General features: G+C 45.7%; 6 protein-coding genes across 6 annotated transcripts in view; 2 read left to right on the top strand and 4 right to left on the bottom strand.

Annotated features, from left to right (window-relative positions):
* Positions 1–6,479, bottom strand: part of LOC309564676 (histone H4) — a gene marked incomplete at its 3' end in the record, with an annotated part of 235,574 nt that extends 229,095 nt beyond the window's left edge. The window contains exon 1 of the mRNA XM_082269341.1: positions 6,428–6,479. The remainder of the gene's footprint in view (positions 1–6,427) is intronic.
* On the top strand, positions 1,744–2,400 carry LOC309564654 (uncharacterized protein; the record flags this gene model as incomplete). Its single annotated transcript, XM_082269319.1, has 1 exon — positions 1,744–2,400. The coding sequence occupies one exon, from the start codon at positions 1,744–1,746 to the stop codon at positions 2,398–2,400; it is 657 nt and encodes a 218-aa protein (XP_082125445.1).
* Positions 4,310–4,720, bottom strand: LOC309564662 (histone H3.2; the record flags this gene model as incomplete). The annotated part of the gene is made up of 1 exon (XM_082269327.1): positions 4,310–4,720. The coding sequence occupies one exon, from the start codon at positions 4,718–4,720 to the stop codon at positions 4,310–4,312; it is 411 nt and encodes a 136-aa protein (XP_082125453.1).
* On the bottom strand, positions 6,424–6,816 carry LOC309564663 (histone H2A type 1-like; the record flags this gene model as incomplete). Its single annotated transcript, XM_082269328.1, has 1 exon — positions 6,424–6,816. The coding sequence occupies one exon, from the start codon at positions 6,814–6,816 to the stop codon at positions 6,424–6,426; it is 393 nt and encodes a 130-aa protein (XP_082125454.1).
* A 310-nt stretch (positions 6,817–7,126) lies between these two features.
* LOC309564670 (histone H2B 1.1) lies at positions 7,127–7,527 on the top strand. The gene has a single exon (XM_082269335.1). It carries the CDS (start codon positions 7,134–7,136, stop codon positions 7,512–7,514), a length of 381 nt encoding a protein of 126 aa, XP_082125461.1. The 5' UTR covers positions 7,127–7,133; the 3' UTR covers positions 7,515–7,527.
* A 7,755-nt stretch (positions 7,528–15,282) lies between these two features.
* LOC309564680 (histone H4) lies at positions 15,283–15,594 on the bottom strand (the record flags this gene model as incomplete). Its single annotated transcript, XM_082269345.1, has 1 exon — positions 15,283–15,594. The coding sequence occupies one exon, from the start codon at positions 15,592–15,594 to the stop codon at positions 15,283–15,285; it is 312 nt and encodes a 103-aa protein (XP_082125471.1).
* Positions 15,595–20,853: the final 5,259 nt, after the last annotated feature.

Below are 20,853 nucleotides of genomic sequence, written 5' to 3'. Positions count from 1 at the left end.
CCCAATGACACCATTATTCCTTTTAGCTATCTGTAAGGGGGTAATTCTTCCCAACGATGACAAGAATAAGGAGAATTCTTCCCACTGACTGTCACACTAATGTGTCACATAAGTTGTAGATTTTTAATTTTTAGCAGGGGTTCCCCGACACCAGAAATTTATTTCAATGGTTCCTCTGTGTTGAAAAGGTTGAGAAATCAGCACTATGCACCTACCAATACTGCATAATAGATCTACATGTGTGATTGCCTGCGGGTTCCAATTATTATTTGAACTCAAAATAAAAATTAATATAGGTTCTGCATTGTTACCCTTCAATTTGTTTTGCCTAATAGCCATCATATATACAGACCAGTGGCTTACATACCTCTACTTTTTGTATTGTATATGTGTTTGCTATCTGAGCAATCCACTTTGTATACATGCAATACTTTGAGAATGCATCTTCTCATTTCCTTTGTTGTTTTCTTTAGATCTTTAAGAAAATCAAATACAGAATTCAAGAAATAATAATAATATAAAAAAAAAAAAAATAGATCACTAAAGATAAAGACACATAGTGGAGAGGGATAGAACCCCCTGACAGGTTTTTATTGCTGTTTGTGTCCCCATTGGGGAGATTCTCTATCTGTCCTGTTACAATTTTCATTGAGCTTTGAAAGTAAAAGAAAATACCAAATGTAGTCCCCACCCAGTAGAGTGGAATTCTTTCACTGTGGACACTAGTTCTGGTGTGAATCAGGGATCCCCTCACTTTGGAGGGATTTCTTCTCACTCTCTGATTGGTTATCGGACCAAAGATGGTAAAAATACATTTTACATGGGGTTTATTATAACCCTCCCTTATCTTATATATTTAAAAAAAAAAAAATGGAAAAAATATAATAATAATAAAAAGATGATTGACACCAACCTCTGCCTTACTGACATCCTCTTTTTGCCCCGTGTGAAGGAATGTGTAGATTTTACCTCTGATTCTAGATACAAGGAAACATTCTACCTGAGTAGTCTATATAGCTGTGTAGTAATATGTGGCAATAAAATTACTCAGAATATTCAGATGACAATATATGTGTGATGATGAGCAGAATGTGATACAAAGTATATTAAATATGACATGTTCCCATCATCTGACACCTTTGTATCTCTAACAATCTCTCCCATCACATCACACAAGGATCTGATGTCCCCGGCTGATGTTTTTGTTCCAGGCTCCTTCTACTCAGCTATAGACGAGCAGATTTGTGTATTGGAGGGAAATGTTTCCTGATCTTCTCTCTTCACTCATGTTATGTGAAGATGATTGTAGTTGGAGATGTGAGAAGATTGTTTTCTGATGGGAATGTGTGTAGAAAAGCAGGTAGGAGGAGGAATGGGACACACACTCAGGAGGTTGGAGGTGTTTGCAGCCTCTGTGTTAAGCCTCCTGAGCAGATCATGAGAGCGGTAAGTGAGAGATCGATAAGTGACAGTCCAGTGAGCAGATCGGGTCCCCGATAAAGATCGGCCATCCTTCCATTTCATATTAAAATCGTTTTTCTCTCTGCAGGGAAACACAAGAAGAGAGAGAAGATTCTCCAACAGTGGAATGACAGTCAGTGGGCGTGTCTAAAGTGTAACCAATAGCAGTGCAGAAGGCAAGTTCTATATCAGCCAATAGCGGCGCAGAACGTCTGTATATAAGACAGAGCGCCATTCGAGCATTATATTTCTATTATCTAATTTAGAAACTCGCTGAGAATAATGACCGAGACTGAGAGCGCCCCAGCCGCCGCTCCTCCAGCGGAGCCCGCCGCCAAGAAGAAGCCGGCTAAGAAGGCGGCAGCCGGAGGAGCCAAGAAAGGCAGCAAGAAGCCGTCCGGTCCCAGCGTGTCCGATCTCATCGTCACAGCCGTGGCCGCTTCCAAGGAGCGCAGCGGGGTCTCCCTGGCCGCCCTCAAGAAGCTCCTGGCCGCCGGAGGATACGATGTGGAGAAGAACAACAACCGCCTCAAGGTCGCCGTCAGGGCGCTGGTGACCAAGGGGAACCTCGTCCAGGTGAAAGGACATGGAGCCTCCGGATCCTTCAAGATCAACAAGAAGCAGCAAGAGGGCGACAAGGCCAAGAAAACCGCCAAGAAGCCATTGGCTGCTGCTAAGAAGCCGGCCAAGTCCCCCAAGAAAACGGCGGCCAAATCACCCAAGAAGCCGGCGAAGTCCCCTAAGAAGAAGGCGGCCAGCAAAGCGACCAAGAGCCCCAAGAAACCGGCAAAGGCTGCAGCTGCCAAGAAGGTGACAAAGAGCCCCAAGAAGCCCAAAGCTGCAGCCAAACCGAAAAAAGCCGCCAAGAGTCCGGCTAAGAAGGCGGCCAAACCCAAGGCAGCAGCCAAGCCCAAGAAGGCCGCTCCGAAGAAGAAATAAATCCAAGCAGCCGGAGATCTTCTTCATCTACACCCCCCAAAGGCTCTTCTCAGAGCCACCCACCTCCTCCTAACAGAGCTACACATACCTACCTACACCCCACCTCCTAACAGCTACACCTACCTACACCCACCTCCTCCTAACAGAGCTACACCTACCTACCTACACTCACCTCCTCCTAACAGAGCTACACATACCTACCTACACCCACCCCCTCCTAACAGAAGTACACCTATCTACCTACACTCACCTCCTCCTAACAGAGCCACACCTACCTACACCCATCTAATCCTGACAGAGCTACACACACCTCCTCCTAAAATAGCCACACCTACCTACACCCACCTCCTCCTCCCAACAGAGCTACACCTACCTACACACACCCATCTCATCCTATCAGAGCCACACCTACCTACACCCATCTAATCCTGACAGAGCTACACACACCTACCCACCTCCTATCAGAGCCACACCTACCTACCTCCATCTCCTCCTAACAGGGGCAGGATAGACTTTGCATAGTATAGAGGAGCTCAGATGTTCCCCATCACACATTGTACATTTATCCCTTGCAGATCATCTCATAATCTACATTTTATAGGAGAAATCACTGGAAGAGATCGGAGATCCCTCCTGATATAAAGGATCTTTAGGAACCCCACCAGACACATCTGTTGTGCGGATCGGTGACAATTCCCGCACACTATGTGTGAGATCTCCGAGAGGGGGAGGGGATACATTTCCCCTAAAAAATAGAAATCGGTTTAGCAGCGCCGATGTTCCGTTCGGATAGAAATTCCATCTCTCGGCTCCACTTTTACAAAGTTCACCGTGTGATGCTATAAACGTTCTTATTGGCTGACACAGGCCGATCGGGGAAATTTGAATTTGCCCGCCGAAATCTCATCGCCGCGAAGTTTGCAAAGACAGATAGGGAATGGTGCTGTGCACACTCACTGTACATATCGCTGTGTGCTGATCGGCTGAGAACGATCGATTGGAATGAGAAATGTCCAATTCTCTCCAGGGTGCCAATAATTGTGTTGTGTAGATAATGAATGAGAAGAGCATAATAAAGAGTGTAAGCTCTGCTGGTGAGAAGTTTAGGAATGTGCAGCTGTGTCCCCTCCCCCTGTGTGTGAAAGGGAAGATTGTAGAAAGTTGGAGAACATCAGAGGAGAGATTCCTGTGATAGATCGGGGAGAGGAAGCAGAAGAATGAGGAGTGAGTGTGAGATTTATTAGCAGTGAGTTGTAGGATTTATACACCCGAGCTGAGAAATCGGTGATCCCGGGGAGTGTTCAGGAGGGGGAGGGGAGAACAGATTTCCTCTCTCTGATCTCCTGGTAGTGATGAGAGAAGAAGTAAAGATCCTGTTTATAGGAACGTTTGTTTTACTGCCAAATATTGTTCCATTGTATCTATATAGAAGTGTGAATTGTTACTCTGTAATTGTTAGTAATGTTACAGATCAGTTCCATTGTATTTAGGGGACAATAAATCGGTAAAAGAAAGGATCTCCTTTATAGATGAGAAATGTGAATGATTTCTCTGGAATCGGTTTATAAATGTTACAGAGGAGCTTCGCTCACCATGAAATATTCCTCCATTGTATCTATTAGGGAAGATATAGAGAAGTGTGAATGGTTAGAAATGTTACCGATGAGATTTCCTTCCACACTGAGGATCAGAGCGCAGAGAAAAGAGAAATGCAGTGAAGCCGATGGCCGGGAAAGTGTAGAAATGTAGTAGCGGGGATTGGCAGCATGTAGTAGCGGGATGAGGGGGGGGGGTAGAAATGTAGTATCTGTGATGCGGTAGTATGGAGCTCTCTGTGAGGCGGATGTGGTGGCTCTGAAAAGAGCCTTTGTGCTGTGTAGAGATAGTATGGAGGGAGATAAGAATGTATTTAGGCCCTCTCTCCGCGGATGCGGCGTGCCAGCTGTATGTCTTTGGGCATGATGGTGACCCTCTTGGCGTGGATGGCGCAGAGATTGGTGTCCTCGAAGAGTCCTACGAGATAAGCCTCGGAGGCTTCCTGCAGAGCCATGACGGCGGAGCTCTGGAAGCGCAGGTCAGTCTTGAAGTCCTGGGCGATCTCTCGGACGAGGCGCTGGAAGGGCAGCTTGCGGATGAGCAGCTCGGTGGATTTCTGGTAGCGGCGGATCTCCCGGAGAGCCACGGTGCCGGGCCTGTAGCGGTGAGGCTTCTTAACTCCGCCGGTGGCCGGGGCGCTCTTGCGGGCGGCTTTGGTGGCCAGCTGCTTGCGGGGAGCTTTCCCTCCGGTGGACTTACGAGCGGTCTGCTTGGTTCTTGCCATGGCGGAGAAACGCTTCTAATCTCCAGACGGAACAGAAGTGTGAGAACACGGGCTGTGCGGCGTCTATTTATACAGACCACGTTCCGCGTTTATAGGTTAGTGCTGACCACGCCTTCTTAGGTTTAATAGGACCATTTCTTAGAGCTCTAATCAGCCAATGACTGAGTTGTGAGATTCAGCATTCAGTAGGGCGGGGCTTTCCCAGCCAGAGGTCACATGGGACAGATTAACCCGAACCTGCCCGGAAAGCTGTGCGCGCCATTGTTGAAATAGGAGACATTAGAAATATTGTGAAGATGAAATGCTTTGTGAGATCCACTAAAGGACAATTTTACTATAAACTGCCCAAGAAGGATCATCGGGAAATGTTTTATTGAATCGGAAATAATTTCTGGCTTTATAAATACGTTTTTTCTTAGTGATCAGTAAGGTGTCAGAGTTTAGATTTGATTTTCAGGAACAATCTCTAATGAAGGTTTCTATGAAACGTGTAATACTTCCTATCCCATCATATAGAAAGGTAGAGTTCTATGAGAAAAGTCATCTCACTATTATGTTCTGTATGTAGCAGTGGGGGAGGGGATTCTGCATTCCGAGGACTTGGAATAAAAAAGAAGATATGGAAATGTTTTACATTATTCAATCATCTTCACATTCCATTTCTATTCATCTTCTTAATAAAGCATTGATGATATTTCCCAGATAAATGTCTCGTCGGATTTGGCGGTATAATAGGGCTGATTATTCGTAACGTTCTCAACATTTCAGGCGGGAAAATTTAAAAGTAGTAATTTGAAATCTGAGCCAATCAGAGCTGTGGGCGTTTCCTTAATCAGCCAGAAATGTCTGCTGAGGCGTCCAAAAGGAAAAGTGTTCTGAGATAATTCTCCGTTTCCCCCCCAGAAAATACTTGTTCAGCAGACTTTCCATTGATCTCCATAGGAAACATTATCTAGCAGGGCGGATTCTGTATTGTGATGTATAAAATGAAATCCTAAAACAACAATAAAATTGAAGGATTTTTTTTTTATTCCTAAACTACCGCTAAAAGGATCGGTGATTGTTTCCCGGAAGAAGAGGATTCTATGGGAGGAATTTGAAAGATTAACCAATCACATCTGATATAGATATATATATATATATATATATATATATATATATATATATATATATATATATATATATATATATTTTTTTTTTTTTTAAACAAAAAAAAAAATCTGATGGAGGCTCTGACTGATCTGTGTTGATGTTTCAGGTGGGGATGTTTGGTATATAATGAATAATTTCTGATCTGTAAAAGAAATGTAGTAAAAGTAAAGTATGGAGGACAATGAGGAGGAGTCTCTGTAAGAAGACATTGTTCTACAAATCTTTATAATAGAATAGAACTGGCAATGGCTGGAAGCACTGACACGTCTCATGATCGCCCATTGTGCTGCAGTATAAGGATGAGAGAGAAGGTAAAGGCGCACATCTAGATTTATGATCTGTGCTACTCCGAATACATAAGAATTTATTTAGACCAGAAAATCGCACCAAAACTTATGAGTTTATAGTATTTAAAACATCTTCACCTAGCTAAAAAAAATAACAATTTAGCACACTATTAAAATGAGAGTAGAGCTCTGCTGTGATGTATGTGGGTGGCTCTTAGAAGAGCCTTTGTTTGGTGAGGGGGTGATAGGGGAAGTTGTTGGCGATTACTTGGCTTTGGCGGCCTTGTGGCTCTCGGTCTTCTTGGGCAGCAGCACGGCCTGGATGTTGGGCAGGACTCCTCCCTGGGCGATGGTGACGCCCCCGAGCAGCTTGTTGAGCTCCTCGTCGTTGCGGACAGCCAGCTGGAGATGTCGGGGGATGATGCGGGTCTTCTTGTTGTCGCGGGCGGCGTTACCGGCCAGCTCGAGGATTTCAGCGGTGAGATACTCGAGGACTGCGGCCAGATAGACGGGAGCTCCGGCCCCAACCCGCTCGGCATAGTTGCCCTTCCTGAGCAGGCGGTGAACACGACCGACTGGGAACTGCAGCCCAGCCCGGGATGATCGGGTCTTAGCCTTTGCCCGAACCTTTCCTCCTTGTTTACCGCGGCCAGACATTGTGAGATGAGAGTCGTCAGACGAAGATACCAAATTCCTGCCCCTTCCTTCTATTTATACAGTCACTGCTCTGACGTCACATTCTGTGATTGGTTACATTTGAAGCCACCCAATAGTTATCTGAATTGTTTCTAGACCAATCGGTAAACGAGGAAGGTAATCATTCCACCCCCTCCCCATCACATGACTTAATCCTCCAATAGAAGAGTGAGGAGGAGGAGCAGTGATTTGCATAGGACGCCTATAAAAGCAGCACATGAGGGCGGATCCAGCACTCATTTCCTGCACACAGCGGAGAGAACACATTAACCCTTATCATGCCTGAACCAGCCAAGTCCGCCCCGGCGCCCAAGAAGGGCTCCAAGAAAGCCGTGACCAAGAGCCAGAAGAAGGACGGCAAGAAGCGAAGGAAGAGCAGGAAGGAGAGTTATGCCATCTACGTCTACAAGGTGCTCAAGCAGGTCCACCCCGACACCGGCATCTCCTCCAAGGCCATGAGCATCATGAACTCCTTCGTCAATGACATCTTCGAGCGCATCGCCGGCGAAGCTTCCCGCCTGGCTCATTACAACAAGCGCTCCACCATCACCTCCCGGGAGATACAGACCGCCGTCCGCCTCCTCCTGCCCGGAGAGCTGGCCAAGCACGCCGTCTCCGAGGGCACCAAGGCCGTCACCAAGTACACCAGCGCCAAGTAATACCCCTCCCCCACCCATCACCCCAACAACACACAAAGGCTCTTCTAAGAGCCACCCACAGACATCACAGCAGAGCTCTACTCAGTATAACTATCTTTATTTCATAAGTAAAAATATGTGAAACTATATATGTGGGTGGGCAATCATGAGACATGTCAGTGCTTCCAGCCATTGCCAGTTCTATTCTATTATAAAGATTTATAGAACAATGTCTTCTTACAGAGACTCCTCCTCATTGTCCTCCATACTTTACTTTTACTACATTTCTTCTACAGATCAGAAATTATTCATTATATTCCAAACATCCACACCTGAAAAAGGAACACATATTAGTAAAAACATCCATCAGAATTTTTATTAAAAAAGAAAAATATCAAATGTGATGGACTAAACATTCAAATTTTTCAGATAGAATGTTCTTCCAGGAAACAATCACCGGTCCCTTTAGCGGTAGTTTAGGAATACAAACATTTGTTAAAATATTATTGTTTTAGTGTTTGATTTTATACATCAGACTACAGAATCCGCCCTGCTAGGGAACGTTTCCTATAGAGATCAATGGAAAGTAGAAGTATTTTCTGGGGGGAAAACGGAGAATTATCTCAGAACACATTTCCTTTGGGACGCCTCAGCAGACATTACTGGCTGATTAAGGAAACGCCCACCGCTCTGATTGGCTCAGATTTCAAATTGCTACTTTTAAATTTGGCCGCCTGAAATGTTGAGAACGTTACAAATAATCATCCCTATTATACCCCCAAATCCGACACGGAGATCATCAGATGAGACATTTATCCGGGAAATATCAATGCTTTATTAAGAAGATGAATAGAAAATGGAATGTGAAGATGATTGAATAATGTAAAACATTTCCATATGTTCTCTTTTATTCCAAGTCCTCAGAATGCAGAATCCCCCTCCCCCACTGTTACATACAGAACATGATAGTGAGATGACTTCTCTCATAAATCTCTACCTTTCTATAGGATGGGATAGGAAGTATAACACGTTTCATAATCACATCTGTATAGAAATATGCAACTAAAGATCAAATTTCGACTTCCGGTTTCCGGCGCCGAATGAGGTAGGAGCGCTCTCCCTCGGCTCCCGCGGTCGGACCCGTAATCGGCATATAAAATCGGCCTATTTGATCAATAAGAGTCCGCATCCGGCTCCCCCACCTCCGGGCAACCCCCAGGACCAGCTATATTGCCGCAATGGACAAATTTTTGGAAAAAAGCGGCCCGCGCGTTCCGCCGGGCCAGCCGCAAATCGAGGCCCCGGTCTCGGCCCTCCCCGCGGCGGAGGCCTCACAAATGGACATAGCGGCTCCACCATCCCCAGAACTGCCATCCCTGGGAGACCCACAGTCGGACCGCATTGCCCAGATTGTGGTGGCCCTTCTCTCCCCCACTATTTCTGCTGCAGTTCAGTCGGCTGTAGCAGCTGGTATGCAGGACATCAAAAAGCAGCTTGCTGCTCAATCGCACAGGCTGAATGAGGTGGAAACTCGGGTGGCCAGCATAGAGGAGGAGATATACAGCTCCCACAATTTTGAAATAACCCAGGACAAAACCAACCAGTTTCTGCTGCAAAAGGTGGAGGACTTGGAGAATAGAGCGCGTAGGAGTAACCTCCGCTTTATTGGAATACCGGAATCCGTGCCGCCATCATCCATCCCGGACCTTTGCTCCAAACGGATCCCGGAGGCGCTGGGTCTGCATGGCATCTGCGTGGTTGAAAGGGCCCACCGCATGGGGATTCACTCCTCTGACAGAACCACGCCGCGTCCGATCATAGCTAAATACTTAAATTACGCCGACAAATCCGCTATCCTCCAAAAATTCAGACAATCCAAATCTCTTCAGATCGATGGTGTTAAAGTCCTGATTTTTGCTGATTATTCGGTGGAAGTGGCCAAGAAGAGGAAGGCTTTCCAGACTGTATGCTCAAAGCTGCACCAAGCTCAAATCAAATTCACATTGGCATACCCGGCGACACTTCGGCTACGCGCACCCTCTGGCGAACAATTGTCTTTCCAAGACCCCTCGGAGGCGGAAGCTTTCGCTCGCTCTCTCCAGGCGGGTGGGTCGGACACCTGTTCATCTAAAACCCCTCCAACCCAGCGCACCCTGGTCCCGTGGAGCCCTCGCAAGGAACCCCCCAAGAGGCAGAAGTACTCGGACGTTGTTGGCGGCAGCCGTTTCCTCCCGAACCGCTGAGGAGTCCTGGACCCCTGCGTGTGTCTCTCTCCTCTTCTGAGGGCGTTGATTGGGATCACGTAAAGTATCACCCCCTTGCATAGTTATTCTCTCCTGCCATATGTCCCCCCCGGTCCATCCTGGGGGCCGTGTGGTGATCCCACCCTCCTCCTTATCGCTCTTAATGTTTATATGCATACATATGATGTATTGATGTTTTTCAGACGGTTATTGTTATCATGGGTTGAAATGTTTTGTCATGTCATCTTTGGCTTCACGTCTGGGTTTCCTAGATGCTGCACTGTGCCTGCTTTTGGCATTAAGTTACTCGCATACGGGCCATGTTTTTGGGGAGCCCAAACTACCACTCCCCCTCCCCCCCCCACATTTGGGGGGCCGGGGATGAGGCGGTGCCAGACCTGCTCGGGTCCGCACCTAGGGCTTCGCCGGTGGATACGGTCGCAGCATTCGGAAAAAAGTGAGGTCCATGCTTTATGCTTTTTTGTTTATCCATTTGTTTATCCTTCTCCCACTACCCCTAACCCTTTCCTTTATACCTCTCCTCTCACCTTTACCTATGGCTCCGAGGAAGGGGACGGTTCCTATCAAGTGTCACATGTCACCCTATTGCCACTACTTCCCTACAGCTCTCATCTCCCTTTATGCTACCCTGCCGGACGCACTTGCCTACACGGGTACCCCAATGTCAGCTACACACCCCCTCCCCCCTGACCCTCCATGAGGATTCTGTCATGGAATGTCAGGGGTCTGAGGTCCCCGATCAAACGGATGAAGGTTTTGAGACATCTTAAAAGGCTCAAGACTGACATTGCCTTGTTGCAGGAGTCCCACCTCTCCTCCGATGACTTCCTCCGGATGCGGAAGTTGTGGGTTGGCACGGTGGTGGGTTCGGCCGCCCTAGGTCGCAAAGCAGGTGTTTTAATACTTATTCATAAACGGCTCTCCTGTGACGTCCTATCCGTTACCGCTGACTCTAAAGGACGCTATGTCTCCGCTCATTTAAAAATAAATGACAGGGAAATACTGCTAACGAACGTGTACGCTCCCAACGTCCCAGACCAGTCCTTCTATAGAGACCTCTCCGCACATCTTCTCAAGTATCCCCAAGTTCCACATCTCATAGGGGGGGACTTTAATGCCCTCATGGACCCACTCTTAGACAAGTCTTTGACAAAAAATAGACGCAAGGGTTCGGCCCCTCTGACCCCGGGTCCCCTGGCGCAATTAATAGATTCCCTTCACCTTACGGACGTATGGCGCCTCCACAACCCTACCGACAGGGACTTTACATTCTACTCCCACCCGCACAAGGTATTTACCAGAATAGACTACTTTTTCTCCTCGACCGATGTTCTTCACAGAATTGAGGATCCAGACATCCATGATATTGTTATATCTGACCATGCTCCCATATCCCTGACGCTAGATCCGCCTGATAAGCAGGCTGACACCAGGCTATGGCGATTTCCGAGCTGTCTCCACACTGACAAAGGATTCCAGGCGTACTTGGCTAAGGCATGGGAGGAATTTGCAGAGCTCAACGCTTCGCACGTCTCGCAGCCCAACCTGTTCTGGGAGACGGGCAAAGCTTACCTTCGTGGTAAAATTATATCCTATGCCTCGGCCTATAGGAAAAACGCCTCTGAAAGTTACCGACGGGCCAGCGAGAGGCTTCAGGTAGCTCAACGGCTGCTGCTGACCGCAGACTCCCCCGAATATCGGCAGGAATGGACCTTAGCCAAGCAGGCCTTTGACTCGTGGGCAGACAACCTGGAAAACATTAAACGCGCTCGTTTCTCGGCCCTGATGCATAAATATGGGAACAAAGCAGGAAAGCTCTTGGCGAGACTTTGCGGGACTCCCTACAAACCCACACATATTGCTTCCCTCCGTAGCTCATCAGGCATTACTGTATCCACCCCCCCCCGGAGGTGAAGAAAACAATGAGAGACTTTTATGCCTCTCTGTATTCCCCAGACCCTTTTGACGACCGACTAGCCAGTTTCTTCCTAGACAATGTCACCCTTCCTAAAATTTCTCCGTCACAACTAGAGACACTAAACGCTCCAGTGACCCTTCAAGAGATCCATGACACGATAAAAAGCCTTGCCCCCAACAAAGCCCCAGGCCCTGACGGCCTCACCGGGGAATTCTATAAAAACGCCATAGACATAATCGGCCCCACACTTCTAGAGGTGTACTCAGCCTTGTGGAATGGGGGTTGCTACCCTCCCACTGGCAACCAAGCCATAATAAAATTATTAGCGAAAAAAGGGAAGGATCCTCTGGAACCAGGATCCTACCGACCCATTTCCTTGTTAAACTTGGATGTTAAAATCCTGTCAAAAATACTGGCATCCCGACTGGCACTCATCATGCCGTCCTTGATACACCCAGCCCAGTCGGGGTTTACCAAGGGGAGGTCAGCTGCCTCTAATATCCGTAAGGTTCTCTTGGCTTTAGACCAGGCCGCGGCTTCCTCGGGGGGGGATCTGGCTATCATCACCCTGGACGCGGAGAAGGCCTTTGACAACGTGGGTTTTGCCTGGTTATCCAAGGTTCTAACTTCTTTTGGCTTCTCGGGGCCGTTCACTCACGTTGTCGGGGCCATGTATGCTTCTCCTGCGGCCAGGTTGTGGGTAGCGGGGTCCCTTACCGACGAGTTCCGCTTATTCAAGGGCACGAGACAGGGATGTCCCCTGTCTCCTCTCCTCTTTAATCTGGCCCTAGAACCATTGTCCAGGTTTCTTTTGGACAAGGCGCCTCTCCATGGTATCCTGATTGGTAGTCACGAATTACGAATATCCCTTTTCGCCGATGATGTGTTAATATTTACCAGAAATCCCTCCTCGGACATGCACACCATCATATCGATCTTTGATAACTTTAAACTATGTTCGGGCCTGCGGATAAATTACGCTAAAAGCGAAATCCTCCCCCTGGGCAACGCACCCAAACCCGCATGGGTCTCCTCTTCTCCTTTCACCGTGGCGCAATCCCACATAACGTACTTGGGTATCAAAATAGGCAAAATCCCCTCTTCTGTCTATACTCTGAACTATCCCCCTCTTTTCCATAAGATCTCTCGTGAACTAGATAGTTGGATGGATCTGCCTCTCTCGCTCCTGGGAAGATGTCATCTGGTGAAAATGGTCAGTTTTGCGCGACTTTTATACCCTTTACAAACGCTTCCTCTGTTATTAAAACACAAAGATATCAAGTCGCTGACCTCCAGTATCTCTAGATTTGTGTGGCGAGGCAAAAGGCCCCGCATCTCCTACAGCAAACTCTGTCTTCCCAGGGGCGAGGGGGGAGCTAGTCTTCCTAATATTAGATTATATAATCTGTCATGCCTACTCAGAATCTCCCTGGACTGGCTCTCGAGGGCTTCTCTCTACTCCAATTTTGTACTTGAATCGCAAATGTCTGCTCCCTTCTCGCTGGCAGCCCTCCTCCATGTTAAATGGAAGTCTATGCCCTCTCAACTGCAGCACAATGTTCTCCTGCGAGACACGGTGATCGCTTGGAGGGAGTCCAGGAAACTTCTGAGGCTCCCCCCCTCCATGTCCAAGCACTTGCCTATACAGGGCAACCCTGCATTTACTCCCGGACTGCATTCGGACTACTTTGCTCTATGGCGTCGAAAAGGCCTATCGAACTTCTCTGATCTCTGTAATCACGCTACGGGTAAGCCCCGACCACTTCAAGATATTCTGGATGATTACCACCTTCCGGCCTCGCACGTTTTTCCTATCATGCAGTGCTTTAGTTTTCTTCGTTCATCGGGTGCCTCGATTACCAAAAGGTTCAGTGATCCCTTGCTGGACCCTCTGTTGTTATCCGGCACTTATAGCATCTCTGACATATACAAGCCCTTTCAGAAACTTACGTCCTCAAACCTCGCTGGGTCATCGGCCGCCAACTGGGCCAAGGACTTTCCCATGGAGAATTTGGTCACGAAGTTATTCCAAGGATACAAATGCACTGTGCGACTGACACCTAATGAAACGTGGAGGGAGACGCAGCTGAAAATACTGCACAGAGCCTATATTCCTTTCACGTCAAACGAACAGTCCCCCTCAGCGCGTCTATGCCCCCTTTGCAAAACTACCCGTCCATCACTACGCCACAGATTTTGGTCATGCTCATTTATATCTACATTTTGGGACCAGGTGCTGGCGTTCATCCACCAAATCACGCTCCTTCAGCTCCCTAAAGACCCTCTATTACTTGTCTTTGGATACTGGGACAAACGTCTCCAAATATGGACTAGCCGTCCTCTACCTCACCCTCGGACATGGATCCTAACCTGTTTACTGATAGCCCGCAGGGTTATCCTTGCCAATTGGATTGCAAACGAGGGCCCTACTGTTTCACAAGTACATCGTGAGCTTCTAAGCCTTATGACTAAAGACCGGCTTAACATGGACTCCGACTCTTCATCCTCTTCTGCTCGTTTCTCCAGCAAATGGCAGGACTTCCTTGCCTCACTACCCACAAATGCCGTTTCTGCACTGACTGCGGACACTTTTGTATATGCTGATACTGGGTAGTGGAAATCAATACTGTAGGAAATGTGTCAAAATCTGAGTGGTATATCTCACAGGCATTCCTCCCCTCTTCATGTCCCCCCCCCCCCCACCTCCTTACCTCTAATCCTCCCCTGTCCCCCCCCAGTTACAACTTCCCCCCCCATGGCACCAATCCCCCCTAGTTAATCAAGATCCATCCAACTAGGGTTCTAGTATATTCTGTATTTCTGTATTTGACATGGTTACCCTTATTGCTCTTCCGGGTCAGAATTGAGCTCTTTCTTTTGCTCAGCTTTTGACCCCAAAAAAATGTTAAAATGTGTTGTACAATGTTATAACTTTCTCTTTGTACCGTTCATTGACTTTAATAAAGTTTCTTTAAAAAAAAAAAAAAAAAAAAAAAACTTCTCTAAAAACATAGTTACAGGACTATGATACTCCTAAAAAAAAAAAAAAAAAAAAAAAAAAAGATCAAATTTCTCTCCCCTCTTTCGGATCTAGAATTTGTACATATAGCAGATGCACAGATTTGTTCTTCCTGTATCAAAATCGGAATGTTCACAGATATTATATCTGTTATATAATCATCTCAGTATTAGTGATCTCCATTATTTTAATCATGAAATAATGACTTAGGTTCAGTTCCAACATAAACGATATATTCTCACTCAGCAGCCACCTCGGAAAATCGGCTCCATCACTGAGTGCTGACTCTACAATCTCCTATACATTAACTGCCCAACCAAATAAATTTAATATTTTTTCTGTTCCTTATCTTTGGTAAATGTAAAGCAGATCGAACAATCAGATCGCAGAGTGTATGGGCAGCTAGACATCGCAGCACTCCATTGCTTAGTGAAACAAAGAGCGGAAGTTCCTATTGTTACACAATAAATGTGTAGAAATGAGTGTTGGGAGTTGTGAATGATCAGCCCTTTTGTGTGAGAAGGTGTGTGAGAAGGTGGGTGGCCCTGAGAAGGGCCTTTGTTGTGATGAAGTGGGTAAGCGGTGGGATTATCCTCCGAATCCGTAGAGAGTGCGCCCCTGGCGTTTGAGAGCATAGACGACATCCATGGCGGTGACGGTCTTCCTCTTGGCGTGCTCGGTGTAGGTGACGGCATCGCGAATGACATTCTCCAGGAAAACCTTGAGCACTCCGCGGGTCTCCTCATAGATGAGTCCGGAGATGCGCTTGACACCCCCTCTGCGGGCCAAACGTCGGATGGCGGGTTTGGTGATGCCCTGGATGTTGTCCCGGAGCACCTTCCTGTGCCGCTTGGCGCCTCCTTTCCCCAGACCCTTCCCTCCTTTACCGCGCCCAGACATGATGATTCTCTGCTACAAAGACAGACTGAGCTCAGCTGTCTGCCCGCCCTCATTATATACAACCTGAGCGGACCAGATGGAAACCTTCCTGGGAAAGAGGCGGGGTCACAACATTCATTGCAAAATAAAGATCATTTCATTAATTTATAAGGCTCCTAAATATTCTGTTATATTCAGACACATTAATGCAACAGCAATACATTTCCAAGAAGATTATTTTATTCCTTCTTCTCATGTATTTTCGATTTATTCCTGGAGATTACATGGAGAACAGGAAACTTATCACATTATACCAGAAACAAAGTAACCAGTTTCCATTGTTCATAGTAATTTCATATTTATAAAGCATTATTGTGAAAAGAGAACAAATACACACATCTTCAGACAGTTCACAGGCTGAGCGGACCTGATGGGAGACATGCTGAGAAGGGGGCGGGGTTCAGTCATTTATTACACTGCAGAGAAGTTCATTTATTTAGAAGCTTTTACATATTTTTTTTTTTTTTCTGAATGGAAACTGATGTAATTCATTAGAAGCGCAATAGTTTATTTATTGATTCATTGCACATTTTTTCTGACATGCCATAATTTTATATATATATATATATATATATATATATATATATATATATATATATATATATATATATATATATATATATATATATATATATATATATATATATATATATATTCTTAATTTACTAAGAAACAGTGTTATTTCTAATGAGGGGGCCGATCAGACATGAAACAATATTGTACAATACTTGTTCAGTAGACTTTTCATTGATCTCTATAGGAAACATTCTCTAGCAGGGCGGATTCTGTATTGTGAAGTAAAAGAAAAGACTGGAAGAAATGTGACATTTATATTTCTAACGTATTTATTATTCATGGTTAGATAAACTGCCCGACAATTCAGAGGATGGATGATCGATGTTCCCGGAGGAAAAGATATCAGATTTTAGTGTCGGATTATTCTATCTGAGATAATTGGAACGTTTCATAGAATTCCGGCGGGAAATTTGAATTATAGAATGTGAAAATTGCACCAATCACAGTTCTGGGCGTTTTCTTCCAATAATACAATGTATTTTTCTTCCAAGGAGTGTGAAGCAGGGTGTGAGATCTGTGTTCCTTTTCAGATGGGGGATGTTTGTTTGGTATTTAATATTGAATGATCTCTGATCTCCAGAAGATATTCAGCAGAATGAAAGGATGGAGGAAAATAAAATCCAATCCCTGCAAGTAGATCACATCGTTCCTGCACATTAAATACGAAATAAACAATTATTTATAACCTAAAAAAAAAAAAAAATATATATATATATATATATATATATATATATATATATATATATATATACTCGAATTCGCTGTTAGGACGGACAGGTGTCATTGTAGCACATTGTCCCCCCACCCGGATCACAATCTTCGGTGTGTAAATATAAAATCAAATCTCCTAAACATGTATGTCCGGATCCTAAGATAGAAGTGGGTGGCTCTGAGAAGATCCGTTGGGTTTGAGAATATAAAATAATTGATTCGGATTAATTTGCGGATTTGTGGCAGTAATCGTCGAGGATTTGGTGTTGATGTGATTTGGAGGAAGATGAGCAGATCTATGAATAGAACTTCTACAATGTCGGGTTGCGGCTAGATCTTCCTATTGGCCAGTAGAATTATGGCGGGAGATTTAAAAGTAGAAACTCTGATCCATCATAGGCGTAGTCTTTTAATAGCCAAGAGAAGAAATAATTTCCTGAACAATGAATTATAATGTGATGTGACATTGCGGGTCTATGAAGGAGGGTATGGTTTTGGTTGGAGGAGTTTAGCGGTGAGTAGACGATCAGCATAGAAAGATTAGAATGAAAAGAGATGAGAGAATGATGTTCTATGATCACATTTCCTCTCATTACTGCTCACCTGTATAACAAGTCTGAGTGTGATAAGGAGACAAAGTGTTTGCCTGTAGAGTGCACTTTATTAATACATTTTATCACAATAAAAATATATTACTTAATAAAGAAAATAAATAATTAAAGCCAGGTATGTCCGGCTCTTGGGGGGGGCAATAACAATGATATTTAGAAGAGAAGTACTGTAAATCGATCAGACTGGGAGGGGAATGGATCGAACTTTCCTCCTATTCCCATCCTGATTCTAGATTTATTGCGGAGATCATCTCCACTTTCTGCCTCTATACTTTCCCTATTCATCGCCTTGTACTGCACACACACCCAACTGTTCTACCATGAATCACCACAAGGTGGCAGAGCTGAATAAAAAATACCCACACATTCTTACAATAAAACATCCTCCACAATCTCCCGCCTTACATTGTTACTTTATCTCAAATCACACGTTGGGAAGATCGCGGAGCTTTTATCCCACAACACAATGGGGGAGAGAAGCAAGAAAAACGAAACATTGTATCTATTCAATCAGCCCAGCCAAATCTTTGTCTATTTGTATCTATTTCCATCATCAACAGCAGATCGATGTCAATAAATAAAGCCATAGCTGCCTGATAGCTAAATGACACAAAATATGTACAAAGTATCAGCTACATACAAATCTGATCGCAATATCACCTCGGACAGCACACAGTCCTTTATAGAAGTAAAAACTAGAAGATTTTTCCTTTGTCATTGTACATGTTTAGCATCTTTACCAATATCTACACTTTTTTTTTTTTTTTTTTTTTTTTAATATCTGTTTATTTGGAAGATTAGTGGAGACTATGGAAGAGCCCTGGGGCCATCATTAAAAAAAAAAAAAAAAAAAAAAAAATTCTGAACTTGTTTTTTTTTGTTTTTGTTTTACATAATTCTGAGTTTGAAAGTCAGAATCCTGAGTTTATTAATGCAATAGTCTCTATTAGGATGATTTTAGAACCAATGAGGAACAAAGTAGTAACACCCACAGACCATCTTTCTGCAGACATACATATCTTCTGCTGTGTAAGATTTGTAAATCTATCCTAGTTACAGCATACAGTATAGGGAAGCAGGGCAGTGCTGGGTTCTGTGGTTCCTTGCACAGGTTTCAAACAGGTGGCCCTCCAGCTGTTAAGGAACTACAAGTCTCATGATGCATTGTGAGGCTGACAGTTACAAGCATGATTCCCACAGGCAGAGGCATGATAGGACTTGTAGTTTCCGCAACAGCTGCAGGGCCACCAGTTTGACACCCCTGCCGGGTCTACTGTATTAAACACTCCTCATTTTGCTGTCATCCTCCTGTAGTGATGGACGAACATTAGCAGGGGCGGTTCGCGAACGTTAGCGGCAAACCTTCTCAAATGTCCCGAACCGCAAGTTTGCGGCGGGCCCCATTGATTTAAATGGGGGGCAAACTTCAAAAAAGCTTTAGGACATATTTGCAGCCACAAAAAGACTTATTAGCTGTGTACAAATAGTCCCACCACATGGACAATGTCATAACAGAAGTAACAGAAGTATTGCAATTGGAAAAGTTGTCCTATTTTTTTTTTTTTTTTTTACAGCACCAGAACTGACAGCAGCCGGTAAATACATGGCCCTGAAGAACACATGGAAAGGGCTAGAGGGCTGCAAATGGCAGCAACATCTTCTTAAGAGCATGGCAAGTGCTCTGCAAAAAAATGTGGATAGGGAAATAACTTAAAATAACATAAAATACATACAAATAAAAAATAATAATCTTGAATGATGTAGGAGGAGGACGAGGCCCATATGGAGTAGGAGGTTGAGGTGACGGTGGATATGGCAGTGTAGGTGGAAGCAGCGGCAGCGGTGGAGGAGGACAAGGTAGCCAACACTGGTTTTGGTTTTTAATTATTATTTTTTTTTTTTAAATTAGGGTACACCCCAAAAGAGTAAGAAAGATCAAATACAACAATGGCTGGGTAAGGCTGTTAGACATGTCTATTCTGCTCAAGGTACAGACAAATCCTGTGGGATCCATGCCTGGTTCATTTTAATGAACGTGAGCTTGTCCACATTGGCTCTGGACAGGCGGCTGCGCTTGTCTGTTATAACGCCCCCAGACGTGCTAAATACACATTCAGATAATACACTGGCTGCAGGGCAGGCCAGCACTTCCAAGGCATAAAGGGCAAGCTCAGGCCATGTGCCCAACTTGGAGATCCAGAAGTTGAAGGGGGCAGACCCCACATTTAGTACGTCTAGGCGTGTGCACACATACTGCTCCACCATGTTAGTGAAATTCTGCCTCCTGCTAAGACGTTCCATATCAGCTGGTGGTGCTGCTGCTTGTTGTGGCGTGCTGACAAAGCTTTTCCACATTCCGGCAATGCTAACCCTTACTTCTGAGGTGCTGGCGGTACCTTGGCTGCGTTGGCGACCTATTCCTCGTTCTCTGCCTTGGCCTTGTGCTTCCACTCTGCCCCCTCTGTCAGGTGGAAATGCCACCAGCAGTGTGTTTACCAGCGTGCGCTTGTACTCGTGCATCTTCCAATCACGCTCCAGTGAGGGAATTAAGGACGGTGCATTGTCCTTGTAACGGGGATCCAGCAGCATGGCCACCCAGTAATCGGCACAAGTTACAATGTGGGAAACTCGAGGATCATTGCGGAGACACTGCAGCATGTAATCGCTCATGTGTGCCAGGCTGCCCAGAGGCAACAAAAAGCTGTCCTCTGTGGGAGGTGTATTGTCTTTGTCTTCTTTATCCCCCCAGCCAGTGATGGCAATGAGCTGGCCTGGGTGCCACCCTGCTGTGAACATGGTTCCATCTCCTCCTCCATCTCCTCCTCCTCATCCTCGTCATTCTCCATAACTGTGCCCCTGCTGGACAATTGTGTACCTGGTGTTTGTGGGTGTAGGAACCCACCCTCGGTGCCAGTTGTGAATGACTGCCCTGAAAGCCTTGGAAATGTTACCTCTTCATCCTCCTCCTCCTCCTACTCATCCTGTGCCACATCCTCTTCCATCATCGCCCGAAGCGTTTTTTCAAGAAGGCATAGAAGTGGGATAGTTAAGTTGAGAACGGCGTCATCGGCACTGGCCATGTTGGTGGAGTACTCGAAACAGTGCAACAAGACACACAGGTCTCGTTATTGGTGGTGAAGTGGTGCTGTTCCGCAGAGCGACTCACGCGTGCGTGCTGCAGCTGAAACTCCACTATGGCCTGCTGCTGCTCACACAGTCTGGCCAGCATGTGCAAGGTGGTGTTCCACCTTGTGGGCATGTCACATATGAGGCGGTGAGCGGGAAGGCCGAAGTTACGCTGCAGTGCTGACAGGCGAGCAGC

This window comes from Pelophylax lessonae (genome assembly GCF_965119305.1).
Source record: "Pelophylax lessonae genome assembly, chromosome: 9".
NCBI classification, from domain to species: domain Eukaryota; kingdom Metazoa; phylum Chordata; class Amphibia; order Anura; family Ranidae; genus Pelophylax; species Pelophylax lessonae.
This window is presented reverse-complemented; position numbering and strand designations above follow the sequence as displayed.

Bases quoted from the DNA above. Each gene is read 5' to 3' on its own strand.
- LOC309564670 (XM_082269335.1), top strand. From the start codon at position 7,134: ATGCCTGAACCAGCCAAGTCCGCCCCGGCGCCCAAGAAGGGCTCCAAG.